Source organism: Empidonax traillii, unplaced genomic scaffold (assembly GCF_003031625.1).
Source record: "Empidonax traillii isolate 1590-97213 ecotype Southwest subspecies unplaced genomic scaffold, ASM303162v1 scaffold93:size1158651, whole genome shotgun sequence".
Taxonomy (NCBI): Eukaryota; Metazoa; Chordata; class Aves; order Passeriformes; family Tyrannidae; genus Empidonax; species Empidonax traillii.
This window is the reverse complement of record NW_020955286.1, coordinates 902,866-927,006: the sequence shown is the minus strand read 5'-3', so window position 1 is coordinate 927,006 and position 24,141 is coordinate 902,866. Positions and strand designations below refer to the sequence as shown.

Genomic DNA, 24,141 nt, shown 5'->3' with positions numbered 1-24,141 from the left:
TGAACAAAGCTCTTATTTACGCTTTCCCTGCTCTTCTACAAGATGATGTCTCCAACTGTGGCTGTCTGCCTTTTAGCTATCAGTAAAGTTTGGTGCCTTTAGTGCCTTGGCCTTCAGTGCATGAGTGGAGAAGAGTAGGGGGAATGGCATGGGTGGAGAGAAGTAGAGTAGTCTAACGGGGGAAGAGGGCATGTCTCGTGAATGGTTGGATATCTGCTTTGAGCTAGCAATGCTAACAGAGTGTGGCAACTTCACCAGGGACTCTGGGCTCTAGGTATTGGTGTGTCAGTCCTCCTTTCTGCTCTCTTTCATTTTAAAATTTATGCTGTTTCTGGCAGTGTAGCCTGGTCAGACTCAGGGAAAGGTCATCTGCCTGGGCTAGGCGAGGAGAAGCTGGAGACAGTGCAGGTCCCTGTCAATCCTGAGCTATGCCTGCAGCACTCCCAGCCCTACGTGCTGCTGGGGATGTAGAGGGGGGGCCTGGAATGATGCAGCTCTTTTCATGGGCAGCGTGGTGCCAATGTGTGCTTTGTCCTGTGCATGAGTGTGCACTGCCTGTCTGGAAATGTTGGTGATGTCTGTAGGTGAGGGTCTGCAATAGATTTCTGTGATGCCTCAGCTTTTAGCCTTTCTGCGTGGCTGCTTCAGGCGGGGTCCTCTACTTGTCTGTCGTGCACGTTTTTCTCTGTGACTGATGTCTGTAGCCTGGCATGTCTTGCAGGCAAGCCCCAGTGTGACGGTGACATGAGTGAAGTCCCCACCATGGCAAAGGCTGCTGGCGGTGGAGGAGGGACATCCTGCAGTGCTCCCCTGGCACCACAGCAAAGGAGGGGCTGGGACTCTCTGAACTCCAGCAGTGTTTTCTAGCAGAGGGACAGGCAAAAAACAGTTTCTGTTTTAGAGGTGAAGTGAGAAGTAGGGCACAAGGTCATCAGAGAAATTGTTTTACCTCCTTTTATTCACCTAACAGCATTTTTAGTTCCTGGTTGTTACTGCTCTCTGCTACAAGACAAATGCTGTTACATGAAGATTTAAAAATGGTGTTTAGCATTTTGTGGAGAGTGGGGAAGGCTTCAGTACCTATGACTGCTGTAAACTGGTTGTGGTGGGCTGAGACACTGAGACAATGTGCTAAGGGGCCAGTATTAGTGGGAAGAGGGGCCTCTTTTTCCCTCCCTTCCTAGTCAGCAACTGTTTTTTCTCTCAGTGGAGGTGATTATATTGTTTACCAGGAGTTTACTACCACATGCTTTTGCAGTTCATCTTGCTGAGAGGTTTCTGCAAGGCCCCTAAGCAAGTTGCTTGTGCAGATATGGCCCTTGGATCAGTAGTTTTTTGGCATCACATGCCTCACTTCTCAATGGACCAATCACTTCTTGTGCTGTACTCGTCACAAAAATGCAACCTTTCTACCTCCTCTTCTTCATCCCCTGAGAGCTTTTCTGAAAGATTCCCTCTTACTTCCTTACCTCCTTACTCTGTTCTAGGCACGCTGTTTTGATGCTCAGTACATAAGGGTCACCTTTATGTCAGGGGGCATAATCTCTTAGGCTGTTGCACAAACTTCCATGGTCAGCCTTTCTGTCCAGCTTGAACAATCAGAGACTCAGGGCTCACAGGTGCTGGGAAGGTAATCATGGTACTAGCACATGGTACTCCTCAGCATGGGAGAGACTTGTAATTCCCCTCTGGAATGTTCTTTTCCTTCGTGTTTTCTAGTTACCCCCAGCTCAGTTTGTGAGATGAGGGGATGAAACAGCTTTCTGGGGCTGCTTTTGCTGCTGCTTTTCCAGCAAGGATGGCTCTTTGGTTATCTTTATGCACATGGTCATAACATCTCTTTCTGGTTTTCTGTTTCCTCCATCTAGGTGTGTTGTTGTGCTGTTCAACCCTAGGAAAAATAAGCAACACCATATTCTAAACAGTTCCAGGTGAGTGAAGCTTTAAGCTGGACTTGATTTCTATGGGAGATGAATTCAAGGCTTTTATGGCATGAGTGCAGTGCAAGAGCTGCTGTTGCTTCAGACTAAATTCCCTCAGTAAGAGTTGCCTTTGGGACAGGCTGCCTGCTGTTTTGACTTCAGCTCCTTCTAGTGTGAGGTGCTCTTGCTGACAAGGTACTTCCTCATAAACATTGTGATCCCATGAGGAACTGCTAATGGGCATGACAGGGAGTACATCTTAGTAGAGCTCCATGGTATCTAACTTTTTTTTCTCCACCTAAAATGATGATTTCATTATTGAAGCCAGCACTGGGACATGGTCCTGCATCTGGAATAAAGGCACAACAATGAACCTCAACCTTTGGAGCTTTTCCAGTGCCGTAGGCTGCTGCTTGAGACTTGGGCAACAGGGAATCCTCATGGCAAAGCAAAAATCATTATGTCAGGCTATTATGGGTGATTTTAGGCTCTTTTCAATTCGTCCCAACCTACTCCCTAGTCATGATGTATTGAAATGAAATCATATGTTGGAAATGTTTCTCAGTGTCATTTTCTCTGTTTTAGGAAAACAATTACAGCACTTGCTTTCTCTCCAGATGGCAAATATTTGGTTACAGGAGAGGTAAGTGTGAGAAGAGAAAGGGCACACCTTTTCCATTGTACTTTGAAGCAGGGCAGAGGGGCTTAGAAGAAACAGACCAGTGAACTGCTTTGACACAGACAAATCAGTTTCAATGTTGCATCAGTGTTCAGTGGACCTGCTGGGTTAGGGGTGGCATTGGGCAGATTTCAATACATTATCTCTTACCAGCATGGGGGATGGATCTTCTGGAGTGGCATCTGTGGGCTGAAGGTAGAGTGAAAGTAATGGAAGGATACGCAGCATGGCTCTACATCAATAAAGAGTACTTGGATAGTCCTGAATCTTGGTCTGAGTTTAGCATTGTCCCTTTAGGATTTCAGGAAGTAACTGAAGCCAGTAACAGCTTTGTGGAAAAAATGAAAATTGTGTGTGGAGTGGAGATTTAGGAATAGTCACAGAAGATACTGGTGTCTGTGGTTTGGCATTGTATGTTTGGCTGGGGGCAACAACTGCTTCCTCTTTCCAAATGTGCCCAAGGGGGAGAATAAGGATGAGTGCACTGTGTGTCTGTTCTGCATTAGAAGTTCAAGACATGGGCTGTGTCATGAGGCTGGAATTGCTGGATGTTAAAAATCCACAGAAATGCTACCTCCATATGGTTGGGCTCAGATTGCTCTTTTGTGTGATTAATGGCAATTTACCACTAGTCTCTGTGTAAGACGTGGGGAGGGAGCATGTGTGAAACAGGTTCCCTTCTGAGCCTCAGCCACAGGGAAGAGAAGTATGTCACAGTCCTGTGCTGGAGCTGTCAAGACAGAGACCTCTTTGCTCCAAAGGTCCCTAGTGCGGTCACCATAATTGCAGCTGTCATGTCTCTGCGGGCTTCAAAGCTGGGCTTGAATCCGGCATGGATCAGACCAAGGGTAGAAACAACAGTGGGGTTTTTTGGGTGGAGGCTACCATGACACAGAAAAAGTAAGCACAAATTTTCCATCATTAGATCAGAGACTGTTGTTGTTATTAACTTCTTAGTGAAAACACGAGGATTTATAGCTGTAATATGTTTTAATGCCTCCTTACTCTCTAGAAATCTTAATGTAATAAACTCCAAAGGAAGTTCTAATATATATGATATACATATTTTCTTCATGGTGTTCAGCTCTAATGTTTCTGATGCCTTCTTTTATTTTTTTTTTGTTTTGTTTGTTTTTTGTTTGTTTTTGGTTTTGGGTTTTATTTCTGATGCTCAATTCCTTTCATGTGGGGTAGGGGGGAATAGTGGTAAAAAATGAAGTGGGTACTTTTCTTACTAACAAGTCAAACTTTTCAATTTTAAACTTCATTGGGGTAGACGACAAATTCAGATTAAAAAAAAGCCATTCCAGTTACACTTGAATGTTTTGTGAGGACTTCTTCCCCCCTCCTTTGTTGCAAAACATGTCTCCTCTGGCCCTGTTGTAAAAGCATTTTTTTCAATATCCTCCCACGTTTCTGACATTTGAATTATTGCTTAGTGTAGCAGTGTCCCCTGCTGGTGTCAGCAGCTGTGTCTTAGTTCAACCTCTGTCCCACAGGGAAATGATCTTTCGAGTTCACTTTGTCAAACTCCCTTTTAACCACCTCATGCTAATTGTGCCTAATAACACCTTAGTTTGCTGCACGGCTGGCTTTTCAGGGAGGAGAATATCGAGGTTAGTCCTTGACCACCAAATATATTAAATGTCTTTTATATATTTCAAATTCATAAGAAAACAGATTTTTTTTCCTCTTTTTTTGAACTGTTATTTTTTATTTCTTCCCGTGGAGGCATAAAATCCTTGTCCATGGGGGTCACACAAAGCTCATTTTTGGTGAGCATTTCTTAAAAGATGAAATGCAAATTCAGTTAATGAAGGTCTTGAACTGTATGCTAAGATGCTGGGAAATATATATATATATATATGTATGTGTTTAAGTACAGCAATTGCTTTGAAGAGCAGCTGATTCAGCTCATTGTAACATCTTTCCAGCCACCTTGAGACCTGAGCTCTGCCTTGCAGGAGGGAGAACTGTACCAGCTGCAGTAAAATCTGACCATGGTATTTTTCCAGGTCATGAGCAGTTGCCTGGCAAAGCTTTTGAACAAGGCAGTTAAAATATGCACAATTTTGAGTTTTTAAAGCTTTGACTTTTACTTGTGATGAGACTTGCCTCTCCCACGCAATCAAATGACTTACTTAAAACTGATAAAAAAGGTACCATTCTGCCATGTTGCCATGGTTATGTTATCTTGCAAGCTACTGTTTTGACAGACTTCAGTGTGAAATCATGAGCAGTTATTTGAGTAGGAGTTGCCCATCAAGCGCATTTTTTGGCCAACATTTCAGCTTATCTTGTGTGCCTTGTTTTAGTTTGGTTTAATAGCAAACAATTAAACAAAGTAATAGCATTCTCTGGCCGAAGGTGCTGAATTGGCATTTCTGTTTCTCTGGAGAACAAGCATACAAACAGAGGCTCTGTTCCGTCAATGTCTTTTTTTCTGACATTACCCAGCCCATACTCTTTCAGGCAGAATTCATCCACGTGTTACTTTGTGACAGAAATGATGCTGCTAGTCTCTCAGAGGCCTCCCACAAATGGTGTGTGATAGTTATCGAAAGAGTCATCTCATGTTTTTGTGTGGCATGACCTGGCTTGATATCTCAGATGTCCACGTTTTGTTAGGAGCAGAGGATGTGACGGCCTTTTGGTTCACTGAGTCCAGAGATAACAACCTGTTATAATCCTTTTCATAAGCAGACCATGAGTTCTCTTTACAAAAATCAGAGATTTGCATCAAAAGTATTGTTCTAGTCTGTGGCTGTTTTGTGAGTAGCATAAGAAAAGGATTAAAGCAAGGGATATTGTATTAATACTTTTGGACAACTGTTAAAATGCACATACTCCTTAGGCTGTCAGTCTCCACCTGGGCTTTAAAGAATTAAAGGAACCTCTAAACCTTTTGTGAGTGCACCATTTAGACATCGTTTTCCAACCTCCTCCATATGCTCAAATCTGTCAGAGCTGACCTCAGGGGTTACATTTCTTTTTCTGTGTCTGTTCTTGTCCCTTCCAGAGCGGACACATGCCAGCAGTTCGGGTATGGGATGTGGCCGAGCGAACCCAGGTGGCGGAGCTCCAGGAGCACAAGTACGGTGTGGCCTGTGTGGCCTTCTCCCCCAGCTCCAAGTACATTGTTTCAGTGGGGTACCAGCATGATATGATTGTCAATGTGTGGTCATGGAAGGTAAGTTATCTAGGAGGCTGGGTGGATCACAAGGTGTTGCTAAATTAAAAAGAGTTTCCAGTTTGACTGTAAACTGTTTCAGTTTCATCTTGCTTTCTGCTTTTTTAAATTCTGTAGTAGTTGTTTGTTTTTTGACATTCATAGACAAAGACAAATTTACGCACGAGAGAAAGCTATGGTTCCTCAGGGAAGTTCTAAGTCACTTCCATGAAGGGATATTCTTTATACTTGACATTCTTTATACTTGACATTTTGCTGCCCAGCCAGAAAAGCCTGGACTTTGAAACCTTGCCAAACCGTTGTGCTTTTTTAGAAGCTTATTAAAAACTAATTTATGAGGTTGAGGAAGGAAACTCTCATCAGCCAGGGATTTCTCTTGTAGTGTGGTGGATGCTCTTAGCTTGTTTTGTTTTTGTTATGGCAGGGTTTGTCATCCCACTCTGATCCCATCCTTGATGAATGAGAAGAACAACATAGGGAATTCATAATGGGTGAAAGCCAATGAAAGCCCATGTCCTCTAGGAAACATTTAAACATTTGTTTTTTGTAGATAAGGAAGTAAACATTTGTTGTCAGTAGGCTTGGAGTCTTCTGTATTAATAAATGCTAGGCACTTATTCAGCTCCTGTTACCTCTTCAAGTGCTGTAACACTCTTTAAAAGAGATGATTTCAAAAAAAAACACATAAATGGATTTGTTAAATCTCACAGGATTATTGAATCATAGAATGGTTTGGGTTGGAAGGAACCTTGAAGATCATATCATATCATTCCAGCTCCCCTGCCATAGGCAGAGACACCTTCCACTAGAGCAGATGGAAATTGTATCAAAGCCTCATTCAATCTGGCCTTGAATTTTTCCAGGGATGTGGCATTCACAACTTCTCAGCTTGTTCCAGTGCCTCACCACACTCACAGTAAAGAATTTCATTCCAGTGCCTCACCACCCTCACAATAAAGAATTTCTTCCCAACATCTAATCTAAATCTACACTCTTTCAATTTAAAACCACTACCCCTTGTCCTATCACTACACTCTCTGATAATGTCCCTCCCCATGTCTCCTGTAGACCCCCATTAGGTACTGGAAGGCTACTATAAGGTCTCCCCAGAGCTTGCTTTTCTCTTGCAGCTTGTAAGTTTATGCTCATTTAGTATGTTACTCTTTTCATCACATTTCCTGTGCTGTAATTTAAGATCTCACTGTTGCCTTCTGCATGAGCTGAAATTTGACCTTCCTATTTTTTCATGAAGCTGAACTGTGTGTGGTGATAAAACCTAAGTGTGTATGTCAGTGTTGAGATTTGAGTGCTCAGCCTTTTGGTTCTTTACAGTTATACAAATGAAAGTAGTGACTTGGTGAGGGCCGCAATGTGAGCCACGTGTGGGACAGTACAAGTAGCTTTGTTTTCCCTTATGCAGGTTTTTCTGTTCATTGTATAATTATGTGTATGAGAACTTGTGAGGTAAGGCCTGTCTCACTCTTCTGTGCTGAAGAACACACACTTTAAGCATAAACTCCAGACTGTGACTGTCAGGAGGTCCAGCTAGCCTTTATTTTACAGGCTGGACACCACAACTAAGAGACTTTACCTGACCAAAGTCAACAAAGACAGAGAGACCAAGATGTGAATATAGATCTCCTGAAGCATTTTCCAGCACTTTTAACCACAACCCTTCTTCTGTCCTCTGTGCTGCTGCTTTGATTTCCCTGTTTTTACTGGCTGGGAGACAGTCTTTTGACTGTGGTGGAAAAGAAAACCCCTGTTGTCTGTAGGGTTTCCTTGCTTCACTAAAGAAAGACCACAGTGATGATCCAGATGTTAAGGTCTGCAAGGGTCCTAAGCCTTTCTCTGTGCACTGTCTTGAAAGAAGTTATGATAATTGCTGTCCCACTTTTCCTCCAGTCTGTGTTGGGGGTCCTCCATCGTGACAGTTCAGAAGCGTAGATTTCTCTGTTGCTGGTTTCTTCAGTTCTGTCAGCAGTCTGGTGGGGCCTTTGGAGTGAAGTGATTTGTATACTGAGGGCATGGTGTTGGGAAGACTGGAAGCAACTGAGTCCCTAAAAGGAAGGGTAAAGGAAACAGAGCAAGGATGAAAAGGGATGCACTGTTGTCAGCCATGTGCTTCATGGTTGCAAACCACACACAGAGGGGAAATTTTTTTATTCTCACTTTTACCATTCCCTGGGGAAAGACAGTGGGAGGAAAACTGAGCGATGATATTGTGAACAGGGAGCTTCTGCTCTCTGACCATTTTGCATCCTATTTTCTGTCCCTATGTGTTCTTACTCCTTTTCCAAACTCACTGCCATTTTGAGGTGCACATTTGAGGTATAGCAGATCTTGCTCTTTCCCTTCCAGTCTTTTTGTATTTTGGGTCTTTTGATAAAGCATCATGTCTTTAAAGAAAATAGAGAATTTATGGAAGAACCATAATTTATGGAAGTACTGTTTTCCCTGTGAAAAATACCTGTTCCCCATCTTGAGTGCTTTGCCCTCATTGCTGCCTGGGGGCTGGCAGAGCTCCTTGTGCTGGCCTACATATGCATTTGCTGTTTAGGAAGGGAAATGGATTTGCTCTGGGCTCCTGGTGATTGTGAAACCAACATGTTTGTTATGGCTCCGCCAGCAAGTTCCTGCGGGCACTAGTGCCTGCTGATTTGTTCTGGATCCCATGAAAGTGGAATCGAATGTAAATGTGAATTGTACTGTCTGCCAAATCAATGTTCCCAGCTAATGCTGGGGAGGTCGTATTCAGAGGTGAATGGGGAATAGTTTGGGCCTCGTCTTTTCCCTGCTGCAGTGCTTGTACTGGATATGTGCCTGTAATTGAAATTAGTTTCCTCTGCTTCTGAGCAAAGAAATTAAGAATCTAAACAATTATATTTCCAGAAAAACATCGTAGTGGCAGCCAACAAAGTCTCAAGTAAAGTGACAGCTGTGTCATTCTCAGAGGACTGCAGTTACTTTGTCACTGCTGGAAATCGGCATATCAAGTTCTGGTACCTGGATGACAGCAAGACCTCCAAGGTGAGAGAAAGTGCATCAAGGCTGAGCTGTGAACAGGCATTTCCATCTTACAACAGGATAGATTTTCCCCAGTGAGCTGTGGGAAGTGGGAACTCTTTGATTTTCCTAGGATTCAAGAATAGCCCTCCACCCAGGCTCTCAAGTCTCAGTCTCCCCATGGGCTGATAGCACTAAAAGCTTGTCTTACCCTGCACTGGGGTAGGGGCATGGCTCCTGGAGTTGCATAGCAGCATACTTGTTCTTTTGTAGTCACATATGCTGAAGGACAAATAAACTGGAGAAGAGCTGCAGTCATTTAACTCCTTGGAGCACAGAGGTGGGGAGAGCTGTATGGCAATTGGTGTGAGCATCTCAAAAGGTTGTGAGTGTCATTTTGAAGTGTCAACCAAAGTGTTTAAACTTTTAACTGTTCTGTTCTTCTCTGGGGGACAGAATCCACCTATGATGATCTTTGTGTACTCATGAACAGCTGTAAACATGAACAGCAAGTAGAACCTCTCCTTGTAGGCTGTTGGCAGTTCTTTTTTGAGTCACTTCAGCACTTCAAGGCTTGATGTTCTAAAAAATTACCGTCTGCCTGAAGTGCCTTCCTCTGTTTCTAACAAACTCTTTTTTATTGGTAGGTCAATGCCACAGTCCCCTTGCTAGGTCGCTCAGGATTGCTTGGAGAACTGAGGAACAACTTCTTTGCGGATGTGGCTTGTGGAAGGGGCAAAAAAGCTGAAAGCACCTTCTGTATCACATCCTCAGGCCTGCTCTGTGAATTCAATGAAAAAAGGCTGCTAGACAAGTGGGTGGAGCTGAGGGTGAGTTTTACATCCTCCTATTCTGCAGTGTTTGTGCCTACTGAAGCAGAGCAGGAACAAGAAATAATAATGACAACCAGCAGTGAAAGTAATTGGGCCTCTGCCACTCTGTGATTTACTCTGGAAGGCCAGGCAAAAATAGTATTGCTTCTTGGCAAAGGGGTTTTATTAATCATTGAGGCTCTTTCATTCGCAGGCTTCAGCATTACAGCTACTGCTCTTCTGGCAAAGCAGTGTCCTTATGTGGCTTTGGCAAACCCTGCATGGTCCCTCCTGGCTTGGCCTGGAGAAGTAGTTTTAGGAGGATTCTGATTTCTATCAGAACACTCTGCAGTGTCTTACTTGGCTTGTGCATCTCAAATGCAGGTTCTGAAGGTACTAGTTGGTTTGGCTATTCTAAACCACCAGGTTGGCCCATAGTTAAGAATTTGATCATGTTTATTTTCCTTTCAATTGAATGTAACATGCCCACCTGAAAGGATCCAGTGTATTAAAATCAAGGGAAGAATCCACACTTTCACTCAAATGAAATGCCTCTTCTTTTCTTTCCTTTCCTCTCTAAAATCTGCCTTTCACTCTCGCTCAGAATACAGACAGCTTCACAGTAAGTTGAAAAAACTTTTTGCATTGAACTCATTCCCTTTTCACCACACTTCATTTTGTACCACTTTCTGCCATTTGTACAGATCCCAAAGGGAGGGGAAGAAAATCCATTTTTTTCTTTTCTTATCCCCTTGTGACAGGTAATGTGTTGGTGTGCTAGTACAGGTGAGGTGCTGCTTGCCTGCCAGTGGTGTTGAATGTCACAGGAACAAAAGGAATGTTCAGAATAGGACTTAGCTTGAGCAAATGTGTAGCTCTGCTGACGTCCCATCACAGTGGGTGGCAGAGGAACTGTTTTTTTTTTTTAACCACTTGGAATCTGCAATGGACCTTCACTGAGAAGCTCTTCAGAAAGGAAAAATGGATTTTTAGGCTTTTCCTTGCTCCCAGGGCTCGACTTCACTACAGCTTTTCTGGCCATGACTCCTTTGTCTGTCAATTTGCTGTTCTCCCTATCATGTATCTGGCGACCTTTGAGTGTGAGCACATTGCTCATTTGTCTTCTTGTGTGCTGTGTCCTCCTCAGACCACTGTGGCAAACTGCATCTCTGTGAATCATGACTACATCTTCTGTGGCTGTGCTGATGGCACCGTGCGGATTTTTAACCCTCTGAACCTTCACTTTGTCACCACACTGCCGAAGCCACACTTTCTGGGAACAGACATCGCGAGTGTGACTGAGGCCAGGTATGGTGGAGAAGGGTGGAAGGGAGCAAGGGGGGCTTGTAGGAGTTAGAACTGTTCCCCAGACCTTTGCTGTCTGGAGCATGCTCTTTATGGATTAAAATTGGCAGCCTGTTGGTGATCTCCCTGAGCTGTTGCAGCCTTGCCATGTATGACTGGGTTACAGCCCAAAGCTGGTTGCTGGACTACGTAGAGTATCTTGCTCCTCATCCCCCTGGAATTGCTTGGGTTTGGTGGCCTTTTGGCAGTGGTAAGCGAAGAAGACTCTCCTTCATACCAGTATAATGATCTTGTTAAGAGATGCCCAGGCTCTCATGGGACACTTTTTCAAAGGCTCCCTTGCAGCCTAAAGAACTAAATCTACTATTGTCTGTAGTCTTTCTTCTCCTGCAACCTTGTGCATTTTGTTTTCTTGTCTTCCTACCTTGTCCCAGTATATTCTGCCTTGGTTTTCTATTTCTTACCTGCTGAGGTGGGTAATATGATTTCTATACCGTTCTGTCTGCCAGCTTGCAGAGGCTTATGCTAGAGACAGCCTTTCATGTCTTGCTGTTTGCAAATCCTGGTTGGAGGCTTTCCCAGTCATTTTCTTTCATTTCTGTCACTAGTGGGGAAAGAGATCTAAAAGTGGTATGAATTCACCAGCCATTATTCCACTGGATATCTGTAGTCTCCCTGTCTACAGATATGTACTCTAAACTTCTCTTGGGAACTTTAGGTAAAGAGTCAAACAGTTCACTGTATAATCTTTCTCCAGAAAATAGGTGGGAGGTAATGATGTTCCAGTAAAAGAGTTGAAAAAGGAACTCTCTTAATTTAAAATACAAACAGTTTCTAATAGTGCTAAAGTCAAGCAGTTGTATACATGGACCCTTTAAAAATACTCTCTGCTGCTCTAATGAATCAGTCAAGCAGAAATATTCATATAAATGTTAAATATGTATTTGTAGCACTGATTACAATCTTAACAACATTTGAAAATTAATTTATTACTTCCAAAGAAGCTTGAAAACACAGGACTCCTTTTATTCCCATGCATGCCGGAGCCTCTCTGTGGGATGCTGGTTGCCTGCCTTCAACTGCCCACAACTGTATCAATGACATGATTTTTCAGTAGAATCTGGGCTGTGCTCTTCCACCTCTCAAACCTTTGCAAGTGAAGAAGCAGGGCTCCAGTTGTCTGATGAGCTCTGTGCACTTTGGCTCCACCAGTCCTTTTAAATTACCTGCTCTCAACACCCTGGCACTCTGGCTATAATTATCTTGTTCAATATCATTAGCAGCATTGTGGGATGGCTGAGTTCAGCTCAACAGAGCAGCTCCTTTGTATGCATGGCAGCAGGACTGAACAGAGCACCCCTGTAGAGGAGATGCAGGGTTCACATGGTGTGATCTTGGGCCACATCTGGACAAAGTGGTGTTTTACTTATTACACAGAATTCCTTTTAAGTTAGGAATGGAGAGCTTGCCTATCTAGTAAAGACAGTACCCATCTGCAGCTGCCCATCTCACAAGCTGCTGCAAGCAGCACCACGCTGGTCTGTATGTGAAACCAGGCTGGAAGGAAGGTGGGTCAGATGAGTGGCCACTGAAATGAACCATTTCATTGTCCATTGTGCTGATGTGCTCCTCTTGAGTGCAGTACTTATTCTTCTTTGTGAGAGCAATTCTTCCTATCAGTAAACAAAATACAGTACCCACCAGAAGATGATCCTCCCCATTGTATTGAGATTATTTGACTTGGATTTTAATTTTACCACCCCGTTATGCAGTGGTAAGGGATGATCAAATGTCCTGTTTGGTCCTTCTTCAGAGAAGGTCAGTCACCTTTCTGCGGTGGGACTCTGAGTTAGGTGGCAAGGAGAATTACTTTTGCCATGGGACTTTGAGGCTTCTTTTGGGACTCTGGTTGTTCAAGAGACAGGTCTTCCCAGCCAGCTACTCTCTCTACACCTATATATGCCACAGTGTATTGTTCACTTCACCAGCACCCTGTGGAGAATCTGAGCTGTCGGGCTTCACCTCCTTGCCCTGACTCCTAGAGAGCACAAGTTAACCAGGTTGTTTTTCTCTCTTCGTGCAGCCGTCTTTTCTCTGGTATGGCTGATGCAAAGTATCCAGACACGATTGCCTTGACATTTGACCCCACCAACCAGTGGCTTTCCTGTGTATACAATGACCACAGCCTGTATGTGTGGGACGTCAAAGACCCGAAGAAAGTGGGCAAGGTGTACTCTGCTTTGTACCACTCTTCCTGTGTGTGGAACATTGAGGTATGTTATCTACAAACACACGTGTTGGATTGTGAGTTGCAGCTGAGGAAGTCATCTGAGGAACTGCCAAATTTGAATGCAACCACTTATTGCAGAGAAAGAATTGACTCAGATTTTCTCCTGTGGTTAGTGTGGTTGCTACGTGGCCTGAGTTGGAGCTGGGAACAGTTCTTTGGCTGCATTGTAATGGCTGACCAAATGTGTGAGAGGCAGTGTGTTGCTGGGGAAAAAATATCTCACCATTAAAAGGTGACAGGTGGGAGAAAGAGCAGAACTGGACAAAGCTGAATGCAAGGGCTCCTTTTAGAAAATGTGCAAGAGGTTACGGCTGAGGAGCAAGTGCTCCAAAGTCAAAGGAATGAAACAAGTGATAAGATCTGAAGTCTGATCCTTCTTAACCTGTTTACCAGAACATGTGGAAGTAGGCTCTGGAGTGGCTGTCATCTTCCACTCTGTTTAGTTGCTTTCCCTCATAAGAACAGAGGGAAGGAAAGGAGGTATAGGAAACAATGTAGTTGTTAATGTATTGAAATATGTTCAACAGTGGTTAGGAAAGAGGGAAGTGATTGAAGACTCTTATTATTTATTAATTGCACCTCACCATTTCCTTCTGAATTATAAATCGACAGTAGTAGATGCAAGTTGCAAGGTGGTTGTTGCATGGTTGTTTTTGTATGGTCTTTGAGGTACTTCCCTTTGAACTAACTTTGAACTATGAGAAACAAAGGATGCTGGCTTGTTGCACAGTTCTTAAGGAAATTTTCTATGTTCAGGGAGGCTCAGTGAACGTTTGTTTGAAGTGAATGTGAAGCTCTGGTCTGCCAACAGGGTTTCATTAGAACTGTCTGGCTTTCACCTTTACAAAACAGAGAGAACAGCCTTTTTGTCTCATTTTGTTTTGAAACTTGCTACCAGTGTCTAGGATGCCAGGTGCCAGGCAATCTCATTAAGGGGTTAATTTTACCTGCCCTTAGATGTATCCAGAGATGAAGGACAACAACCAGCCATGCCTCCCTCCTGGCTCTTTCATCACCTGCTCCTCTGACAACACCATTCGATTGTGGAACACTGAAAGCTCCAACATCCATGGCACAGCCCTGCACCGCAACATCCTCAGCAACGTAAGATCTTAGGTTTTGATCACCTCTTTGCTCTTGGGGTTGCTCTTCCTCATGCACAGGTATACCTAGGTTAAGGCCCAAACTTCTTTGGATCTCTAAGTCAACACAAGCTTCTCTGTAAACTGAGCATAAGTCTGATTAAATGTATGAACGCAAAGAAATATGAAGGGAGTATTGGGTAGAAAGGCAGTTTGCCTGAAGTAGAGGTGGGGTCTGTTGCTGTTTTCATAAACCACCCAAGGATTCACCGAGCTTAGTGTCTTCCATGAGGGCCATATACTTCAGGAGAGCTGTTTCTCTTTTTCTCCATCTCTGTAATGTGTAATCACTTATAGATTTGTTTGGAAAAGGTGCATGAAATGAGGCAGAGGTTTGGGAGAATTGAATGAGAAACAGTTTACACTCACTTCATCTATATAAGAGAGAGGATACTCATATAGAACAGTGATTACATATGGACATTTTCTTCCACTCTCAGTTGTGCTGGAAGATCTGTGGACACATTGGCCCTGACCTTAGGAATCAGATGGAAAAAACTGCTGCTTCTCCTATCAGTTCTCAAAAGGCTGACTTGGATGATCCCTAGAAGTCTTTTGGATTCCTGCTGTGTGCCCTAATATGCTGTAATCACTAATCCCAGACCTTGTCTGTAGTGCAGGAGATGCTGTTAATTTCTAGCTTGAAGGGGAATCTTGCAAAGGGTGATCATGAGACAGTTTTGAAACTTTCATCCCACAGTATGAAGAGACTTAGTGCTTGTTTCTAGCAATTACAGCATTATTGCCAGTGAAGTGCATAGGTTGGCCAGGAGCCCAGTTTCTAAGGCAGATGCTTCGCTTTCATGTTTTGTAACTGGTAAATATTTCTGGGTATATTGTGTCCCCAGGACTTGATGAAAATCATCTATGTAGATGACAACACTCAGGTCCTTCTGGACACTGATTACAACTCAGCAGGAAGTGCAGAGAAAGCTGATGCACAAGTGATGGATACAAAGGTGGGGATACGTACTGTCTGCGTGAGTCCCAGTGGGGAGCACCTGGCCTCAGGGGACAGGATAGGCACTCTCAGGTAATCCCATAAAGCTTCTTATGCAGATTTCAGTCTGGTCAGGCGTGAGAATCAAAACCAGATCTTGCTGTCTTGCTAATTTTATTAAACACACTGAAATGAGTCATGTTGTGTCTTAGGATATATGAGTTGCAGTCTCTGAAAGAAATGCTGAAAGTGGAAGCCCATGACTCCGAGATCCTGTGTCTGGAATACTCCAAACCCGACACAGGTAAATGCAACTGAGCTGCTTCCTTTTTGTGTATGAATATAGTGTTGAGCAAGTCAGAATGTCCAGCCATGGTATTTTAGAATTTTCAGTGGTGAGCTACTCCCGGATTTTGGAGCAGGCTTGCAAAGTTGGGCCAGTAGAGACAGACTTTACAAAAAGGCTTCTTTCTCATACTTTTCCTTGGACTAAAGTAAGTTGAGATTGAAACTTGTTCTGTTTCTTACTGCAGTGTGAAATCCAGGGATGTTCCTTTGTGTCCTTCCATGCAGTTTGCTACAGTATAATGCTTTGTCCCTAAGATGACTTGAGAAGCTCTTTTGAAAATGGTCTTGCACTCTTTTTAACCTTCTGACAGGTTTAAAGCTCTTAGCCTCAGCCAGTCGGGATAGACTGATTCATGTCTTGGATGCTGGGAAGGACTATAGCCTACAGCAGACCCTGGATGAACATTCTTCTTCCATCACTGCAGTGAAGTTTGCAGGTAGAGAATCATGGCCTCCCTCCAAAGCTGGATTTGAGCACTGCTGTTGTTCCATTGTGGCTGTAATGTAATTTTAGCTACTTAAATACTGGGCTAGGCCAATTTGGAGCTGCAGCTGGTTTTTTGCCATCTTTTGTAGCTGCAGTCCTAACAGAAGGTGATATGTGATGATACTTGCCTTCTTTTCCTCTTTTGTTTTCTTCTTCTCTCCTTCCTCCCCATTCAAAAAACCTTTCCTAATTGAAGTCCTCAACATTTCTTTGGGAAGCTGAAATGATTTACCCCCTTTAACTGATGTCAGATGGTTAAATGTTGTTCTTAGTGAGAAGAACTGTGGAACAGTTGTCCAAAAAATTCCCCAAGTCAACAAAAAAAAGTTTCAGGATTAGCTAGTCACAGGTAAAGTTGTCATTGCAAACCAGTATAAGACTTTGCATTCATGGTAATGGAACACATTGCATCTCCAGCACTCAGGTACTACTGATGATGGTCGGACACCAGTGTGCTGTACTGTGCTATTGTCAGAAATAGCAAGAGTTGGCTGCTCTGTCAGGCCAAGCTGGTAGCCAGGAAGGCAGGCAGAGGAAGTAACCTCACTGGCAAGGGGAAAGTCCCACATTACCTGAACAGGATGGAACAGATCAAGTCCAACTAGATCCATCCAGTAGTCCAGATCACCAGAAAATCCATGGTGATAAGAGAGGCCAGCAATGCAAGGTCTTGATCAGTCTGAAGACAGTGGTCAGGGTCAGTTACAGTTCAGTGCCTGCAAGGCAAGTGTAGCATCGCAAGCCATTGGCAGCAAGGCAGGTTCGAGTTCAAATCAGGAAGCTGAGTCCATGGGTCAGGATTTGGACCAGTGGGGTATGTGTCCAGGCCCAGGTGTGGTTGCAGTGCAGCTGCAGTGTAGCTCAGCTGGGGCTCAAGCATGAGAACCTCAGCTTGACAATAGCTCCAGAGTGAAGGGACCTTGCTGAAGCTTCATAGCAGAGGCTCCCCAAAGCCACTGTGTGGCTTTTTAAGTTTTTGGTTTTGTTTTTTGTTTTTTTTTTTCTTGAGGAGCTGCAAGGCCAGCAATAGTTTCTCTAACAAGTCTGTCTTATCAGTGAGCTAGCCCTGAAGGCAGCCAGCTGATCTCCTGGTAGCTGAGGGAACTCGGCTTAAGGCCTGGCAGCTGAGGCCTGTATGCTGGTCTGTGAGCCAAGTGCAGGCATGCTTTAAATGGGTGCAGTTCAAGGGCCTGTGTAATATTGGATTCATTTTCATTACTTGGAGTTTTATCAGGTGTTCCTTTGCTGAAGGAGCAGATTGGTTACAGAAGATTGCTAAGTGAGGAAGGAAAGCCTGACCCTGCAGTAAGAAAGAGCAGCAGGAAACAAGTGACCAGCTCTGAGGTCTGAAAAGTGCCTGTTGCCTGTTTTCAGCTCGTACCAAGTGTGAATGTGCCATATTGCCATGGAATGCTATGGCACAGAGAGAGTCAGCACATGAGCATACTGGTGAGGGAGAAGACAGAATTACATCCTAATCTCTTCTGTAAAGCTGTATTAAGGCCACATGCACTCTGAGCATTAACAACAAATGCTGTCCCTGAGACAGGGCTTCTGTTTTGCTGCTTAGGGAGGAGTCAGGCTTAGCTAATTAGGACTAGAATACATATGAAGTGGTATAAATTGAAACATTTCCTCCATCTTGAATCTATGTTTATCTTTTGTCTCCTGCTTTTTTGTTCCAGCCAATGATGGGAAAGTGCGAATGATAAGCTGTGGGGCAGACAAGAGCATCTATTTCCGCACTGCGCAGAAGGTAACCTTATCACAGCTTTTTGTGCACTGTTAAGTAATAAACTCTGCACAAAGGAGCTACTTCAAAGAATGATATCAGAGTTCCTTTGTGAACTTATTGCTATTTCAGCCTCAGTGTTTCCCACTGACAAGAGATTACATTTGGAGAACTAGTTCTGTGAAGTATGCAGCTAGTTCTGGCCTGACCTCTCACAATAAGACGCCAAGTAGAGTTAGGATATCTGCTTTTCTTTTGCTGCCAGAGCTATTGTGAGGAGTGGTGAAAGAGGGCTGGAGGGAGGAGTTCATTGTGCCTCCAATCCCAGCTACCTAGGAGGGCTTGTTTTGTGCTGGCTGTGTAAAAAGACTCATCTGTATTTACTTGTGTTTATTAATGGGTTGACTACTTGATTTTGACCCAGTCTTTGCCCACATGTTTAGACAGGAGAAGGGGTTCAGTTTACCCGAACACATCATATTGTTAGGAAGACCACTCTTTATGACATGGATGTAGACCCCAGCTGGAAATACGCAGCTATTGGATGTCAGGATCGTAACATCAGGTTAGTTTACTTCTTGTCTTGAAAATATGTTTGCAGCCATAAATGAGGCGGCCCCATTTCCATCACTGTTCCTCTAGGTTCATTGATACAGCGTTTTCAGACAGATCTGAGGCCTCGCCTCATACTGTGAGGTTGAACTCTGCCTATCCCTTCACTGATAAAAAGCTGTGGATATGTGCAAATGCCCTTGGGACTCTTGGCTTCTCACTGGGTTGCTCTGCAGAGCAAAACTCTTCTACTGGGAGGGCAAGTGTGCCTTTTTTGGCACATCATTGACCTTTGGGGCAAGAACTTCTGCACTGTGGTAGTTTTTGGAGATATGCCTAGTGAGAAGCTGTGAGGTCCTGTGGAATGGCTGGGACTGTGGGAATCTAAAACTGAACTGTTACTGTCTTTGAACAAGTGGAGTCCATTCTCTGCTCCCTTTTTGTCCACTTCTCCAATCTGTCTTGCTTGAAAGGAAAGGAGTTTCTCTGTAGTTTTGTGTCTTCTGCTATTGCAGCTGGGTGAGATGTTGAGAGTTTTGGTCATAGCTAAATATCACTACTGGTTTAGTATTCTAACATAGTGTCTTGCTCTCTTAATCCTTTCCTTTAGTATGGAGCTGCCACAGGTATTTTTACATCAGGGAAGACTGACGCTTGATAATAAAGCCTCAAATTTAATTCAGATAATCTGCCTCTACATTACTTTGGAGGTTGTTTCTTGAACCATTTAAGTGATTGGTGATTATACTTCATGGAGATCATTTCCCCACTTTCTGTGGCCCTGTTTCATGTATTTTATGTGGAATGAGGAACAGAGATAGAAAAGGATCCTGGGGACAAAGAACCCCAGAATACTACCTGGGCAAATTGAACCATGTTATCTTCCATCATCCCTTTAGGGTTTTCAACATAAGCAGTGGGAAGCAGAAGAAGCTTTACAAGGGATCCCAAGGTGAAGATGGCACTCTTATCAAAGTAAGCTGTTTTCTTTTTCTTCCTCTTTCATTTTTTTCAGCTTTTGTGTCAGGGCCAAGAAAATGAATCTGAACACAGTAATTTTTTTTTGCTTGCTCCATACTCTGTCCTTTACCCTGCTGCTGCTTTCTCCCATCTCCATCCTTAAGGGCTGGTAATGTATTTGGGTTCCATCACGCTAAAACAGGAAAAGAGTCAATAAATCCTGAAGGTGGTGTATGATTTTTCTCTCTGTCCTGTTTCTGAAGTAAGTCACTGACCCGTGCTGTAAAAACAAGTAGAACTGCACCAGTATTTGTCAGGAGATTATTTAATTCATTTAATTTAATCCTTTATTTTTTGCTCCAGAGAGCTCAGTCTAGATTTCCTGACTGTTTTTGTTAGGATTTTTAAGGTGTAGATGTTTGCTGATCATTGTTTGTGAGGTGGTTTTCAGAGGGCTGATACAAGTGAAACTCTTTGAGTTGATAAAATTAAATAGCATCTGCCCTGAAAAGCATGGATCTTGGAGTGCTGGACAAGCCTGGTAACTGCTTAGAGAGAGTCTGTTGATGTTTTCCACCTACTGAGTTCATCCAGATCTTGGGGTAGGGTAGCATGCCTGCTTCTGCCACCATCCAGGCTTACCCTGGTAAATCAGGTATGTTCAAGATCCAGAGTTAAGAGTGATGTCAGCACATTGGGATGTGGAAGAATTGCATTCTTGTCTTTAAAGGGGGAACGAATTTATGCAACCAAAATATCTCTCAAGTTAAACTGCCAAACAAGCTGCTGTGCTTTTTGTCTCACTTTTTTTCCTACTTTTTAAACCAAATACTTCTGTTCAGCTGAACAGGTCAGCAGTGTTATTATTAGGGACTGGAAAGAATGTCCTATGAGGGGCAGATGAGGACTTTGGGCTTGTGTAGTTTGGAAGGGAAGAGGCTGAGGGAGGGGTGACCTCAGGATGAGGAGAGGATGTGGAGAGGGAGGTGCTGAGTTCTTCCCCCTAGGATCCAGTGACAGGACATGTGGGAATGGTTCAAAGCTGCACCAGGGGAGGTTTAGACTGGACATGAGGAAGCATTTCTTTACCAAGAGTTTGGTCAAACGCTGGAGCAGGCTTCCTGGAGAGGTGGTTGATGCCCCAAGCTGTCAGTATTGAAGATGCACTTGGTCACTGCCCTTAATAACAAGCTTTAGTTTGGTCAGCCTTGAATTGGTCAGGCAGGAATAGATGATCATTGTTGTTCCCTTTCAGCTGAAATTATTGATGAGTGTCAATAACTGGGGAAAAAGGAAGGGGAAAATAATTTTGTTCAGTGTCTCCTGTTTTACAGAGAAGGATAAGTTCTTTCTCTTTGTCTATTATAATTCCTGCAAGGCTTTTTATAAGTCAAAGTAATGAAAATGAAAGATTGATGCAACACTTCATTGCTGATAAGCTTAGGTTCTTTATTATATCTTTCTCAGTCCAGAAACCCTGAAATGGGTTGGTAGCTGGATTTGTTTGTTTTTAACATCCTTTATGTTTTTTTCTGTTTTTGTTTGTTTTTTTTTTTTTTCTTTTTTTATATGTGTACCTCAAGTGAGGAATCTCAATTATTTTTTAATGTTGCTTTGCTCATTTTTAAGACAGTTATGTAACCAAGGGGATTATGGTTATCTCTGGAATTTAAATTTTCTTGGCCTGTTTTTCTGAGATCATAATATACATTGCAGTTTAATGAGTAGAACCCAAAGGGTGTCACTGGAAGCAAAAGATACAGCAACAAAATAAAAATTAAAGAAAAAAAACCTCACAAAACCCAAACCCATTATTTAAGTACCATGTTTCCCTCAAAAACCAGACGTTTTCACTCTCAGTTCCTTAAAATTCTATAAAGAACATAGCAGGGCATTTGGTGACAGTAGCTGTATTTGTTGTGTTGCGCGGCTTTAGACCTGGTAAGGCATTTAGAGGGGATTTATATTTGATCCAAGATAAAGCAACCAATGGATGCATATGAGAAAACAAACAACAAACAAACTAGGCCAAAAATGGGAGTTGAAAATGCTGAAGATCTGACAGTATCATTGTCAAAGACACTTTCTTGGCAGTGTTTAGTTCTTTTTTGGTTTCTTCCTCAAGACTGGAATCTTTTAAATTTCACTTAACTCTGTCAGCTGTAATTTTTTTTTGCCTTTTTTTTTTAGCTGGAGGAGGGATGTTTTGGGATGTGTTTGGGGTTTCTTATGGGTTTGCTCTGATCTTAACATAGAAGAAAGTAAGGTTAAAAGAAGGTAGAAGAGAGAGGTAGAAGTCTGTCCGTTGGTGGTGATGTCTTCACAGTCATGAAGGCATTTCATGTAAGTGTCTTTAGTCACTGATTAGGTTGGAGATAGTCTTAGAAGTTTAGTCAGGTTGGAGATTTGTCCTGGGATGCTGGATAGTCTAGTGTGGGATCTACTTTCATTTTATTTTGTTAACTACTGTGACTGTCTTAGGTATTCTGGACCACTTTCATGTGGGTTGAAGGTACTTTCTCACCAGGTTTTTGCATTCCTCTTGTCTCCTAAACCAGGTGCAAACGGATCCCTCTGGTCTTTATATTGCAACCAGTTGTTCTGACAAGAACCTGTCCATATTTGATTTCTATTCTGGCGAGTGTGTTGCAACCATGTATGGACATTCAGGTAAGGCACATAAACTTCTGGGAATACATTTTTTTCTGCTGATAACTGTATAGTTAGGGTCTGATACTAATCAAAGATTTCTGAAGGTTTCTCACCACTAAAGTTTACCACATTGGTATTTTTGAGTAGGTTGTAGCTAGAATTAGTTGTAATAGCTTATTTTATTGCAATTTCAACTTTTGCATTTTGCACACAAGCACATACACATGTCAAGCCATGTATTTGTTTACACAGTTTTTCTGTTAGGCTATAAAGTAGTCTGTGTTTTTTCAGAGTATATTAAATTTCATTATGATATACCCTCAGCTCATACCTTGCAGGAACTATTCTATCATAAGCAAAAAGAAAATTCGGTCTTCAAGAATATTTTGCTATGAGATACCCTTTCCATGTCAAGCCTAGATTCTTGATTAAAGGGTTATGGTAATTGGGGCATATTGATCTGTGAAGTGTGTTTGCTTTAATCAGAATTTGAATTACTGAGTACAGATAGGCTATTTGGCTAATGATCTCTTCTGTCCATTGGAATAATTCAGGGAAGATTTTTTTTTTCTCTTGTACTTTATTTTACACAGAGATTGTAACTGGGATGAAATTCAGTAATGACTGCAAACATCTGATCTCTGTTTCTGGTGACAGGTAAGAAGTGTTTGCTTGTTTGTGATATCAGCTCATACCATCTCATGCTGGATTTAATGTGTCCTTAAGGAGAGTAGATTTTTATTTTTTTAATGAAGGATGTTTTATGCATTCCAAATAAACTTCAGAGCTTTCTGAACTCTAAATGTGTGCTGTTGGTAAAGTTCACAGAGCTTATATTATCCTCATGGAATGAGACACACAGTGCAGTACTTCACTTTTCTAAGTACTGTTCCCTGCTGGAAAGGAGACAGAGATGTGGCCTGTTTCCTGACCAGCCTTCAGGTCTGTAATGTAAGGCAGCTTGTGCTATTTTTACCAGTGGTCCCAAAACTTTTTCTTGCAGTATTCCTGCAGACTTCACCAGGTGAAAGTGCCTGTCTAGCACCAAGAGGGACAGGCTTATCCCCTCTTTTTGGTCCTGCCTATAGGGTCCTCTTTGCCACTCCCTTGAGTCAGCGGTGGTACAGCTGGCCCCTCATTCAGCTGGTTTAGGTCACTCCTCCCAGATGAGTTTTCTGCTGATGTAGTGAGCTAAATCAGTTCACTAAAAGCTTAAGTAATCACCAGATTGAGCCCAGGGGGAAAAGGAAAATATATGTCTAATATGATGATTGTAGAAGGGAGTGGACCCACTATTTCTGGAATCAGTGAATGCTTAAATAAGCTGAACCAAATAAATTTTTTCCTCGGAGAAGGATGGTTCCTGGAGTGCTATGGTAGGTCCAGAGCAACTCAGATTCTCTCTCTTTTTCTTTTTCCATTAATAAAACACAACTGAACTGGAAAGAGAGTTTTGGAGGGTGAATTGTTACAGAACATACAATATATCATCTCAAATCTCATCAGTTGGTTATTTCTCTCTTTCAGTAAAAAAAATAAATTTAGATATCCTATTTACCTTTCGCGTGTGTAAATAGGTTAGAGAAAAAGTTGCTGGACAGAGTCTTCTTGTTGTGGAGTTCCAACAAATTCCAGAAATGTGGAAGGTTTAAAGTCCCCAGTGATCCTTGTGATTTAGTGCAGCATTCCCTTGTTGACATTTCTATGAGCAAAAGGGTCATTTTCTATACTAAGGGTGTGGAGGAGGTGGATGAGAAATGAGAAAAGGATCCATGAGGAACTTCGCTTAAGGAGATGAGGAAGCATGTTTTTCAAAGAAGAACAGGGAAAATAGTCTGTTCACACACAGCAGCACATGCAAAGAATAAAACTGAGAATAGAAAGTAAAACTGAGATGAGAAAGGGCAGAAGGACTGTGAGACTCGTGTGGAGAAAAGTAGTGCAAGGTAAGAAAAAAGCCAAACCAAAACGCCGCCCTCCCCCCCGCCCCTGCAAACCCCAGCAAAAGGAGTAGGTGGGAACACGCTTTTGTAGAGTTTGTGTTGAATGCCATTGTATTCACAAGTTCATGTTGTTTGCTGCTTACCTCTAGATTGGATAGGTGTGGGGGTGGGATAAATGGAT

General features: G+C 42.8%; 1 protein-coding gene across 6 annotated transcripts in view; it reads left to right on the top strand.

Moving 5' to 3' along the window:
• MAPKBP1 (mitogen-activated protein kinase binding protein 1) overlaps nucleotides 1-24,141 on the top strand; it is a 100,826-nt gene that overhangs the window by 50,163 nt on the left and 26,522 nt on the right. For 5 of the 6 annotated variants that reach the window (XM_027881704.1, XM_027881703.1, XM_027881701.1 and 2 more), the window contains 17 exons: nucleotides 1,869-1,931; nucleotides 2,508-2,565; nucleotides 5,621-5,791; nucleotides 8,684-8,821; nucleotides 9,445-9,627; nucleotides 10,214-10,231; nucleotides 10,757-10,917; nucleotides 12,998-13,187; nucleotides 14,162-14,308; nucleotides 15,195-15,379; nucleotides 15,499-15,590; nucleotides 15,946-16,071; nucleotides 17,807-17,877; nucleotides 18,297-18,418; nucleotides 19,305-19,380; nucleotides 21,924-22,035; nucleotides 22,611-22,674. In XM_027881704.1, coding sequence (XP_027737505.1) covers nucleotides 1,869-1,931; nucleotides 2,508-2,565; nucleotides 5,621-5,791; nucleotides 8,684-8,821; nucleotides 9,445-9,627; nucleotides 10,214-10,231; nucleotides 10,757-10,917; nucleotides 12,998-13,187; nucleotides 14,162-14,308; nucleotides 15,195-15,379; nucleotides 15,499-15,590; nucleotides 15,946-16,071; nucleotides 17,807-17,877; nucleotides 18,297-18,418; nucleotides 19,305-19,380; nucleotides 21,924-22,035; nucleotides 22,611-22,674 — 1,977 coding nt within the window. The remainder of the gene's footprint in view (nucleotides 1-1,868; nucleotides 1,932-2,507; nucleotides 2,566-5,620; nucleotides 5,792-8,683; nucleotides 8,822-9,444; nucleotides 9,628-10,213; nucleotides 10,232-10,756; nucleotides 10,918-12,997; nucleotides 13,188-14,161; nucleotides 14,309-15,194; nucleotides 15,380-15,498; nucleotides 15,591-15,945; nucleotides 16,072-17,806; nucleotides 17,878-18,296; nucleotides 18,419-19,304; nucleotides 19,381-21,923; nucleotides 22,036-22,610; nucleotides 22,675-24,141) is intronic. The other variant, XM_027881702.1, reaches the window with a different exon arrangement.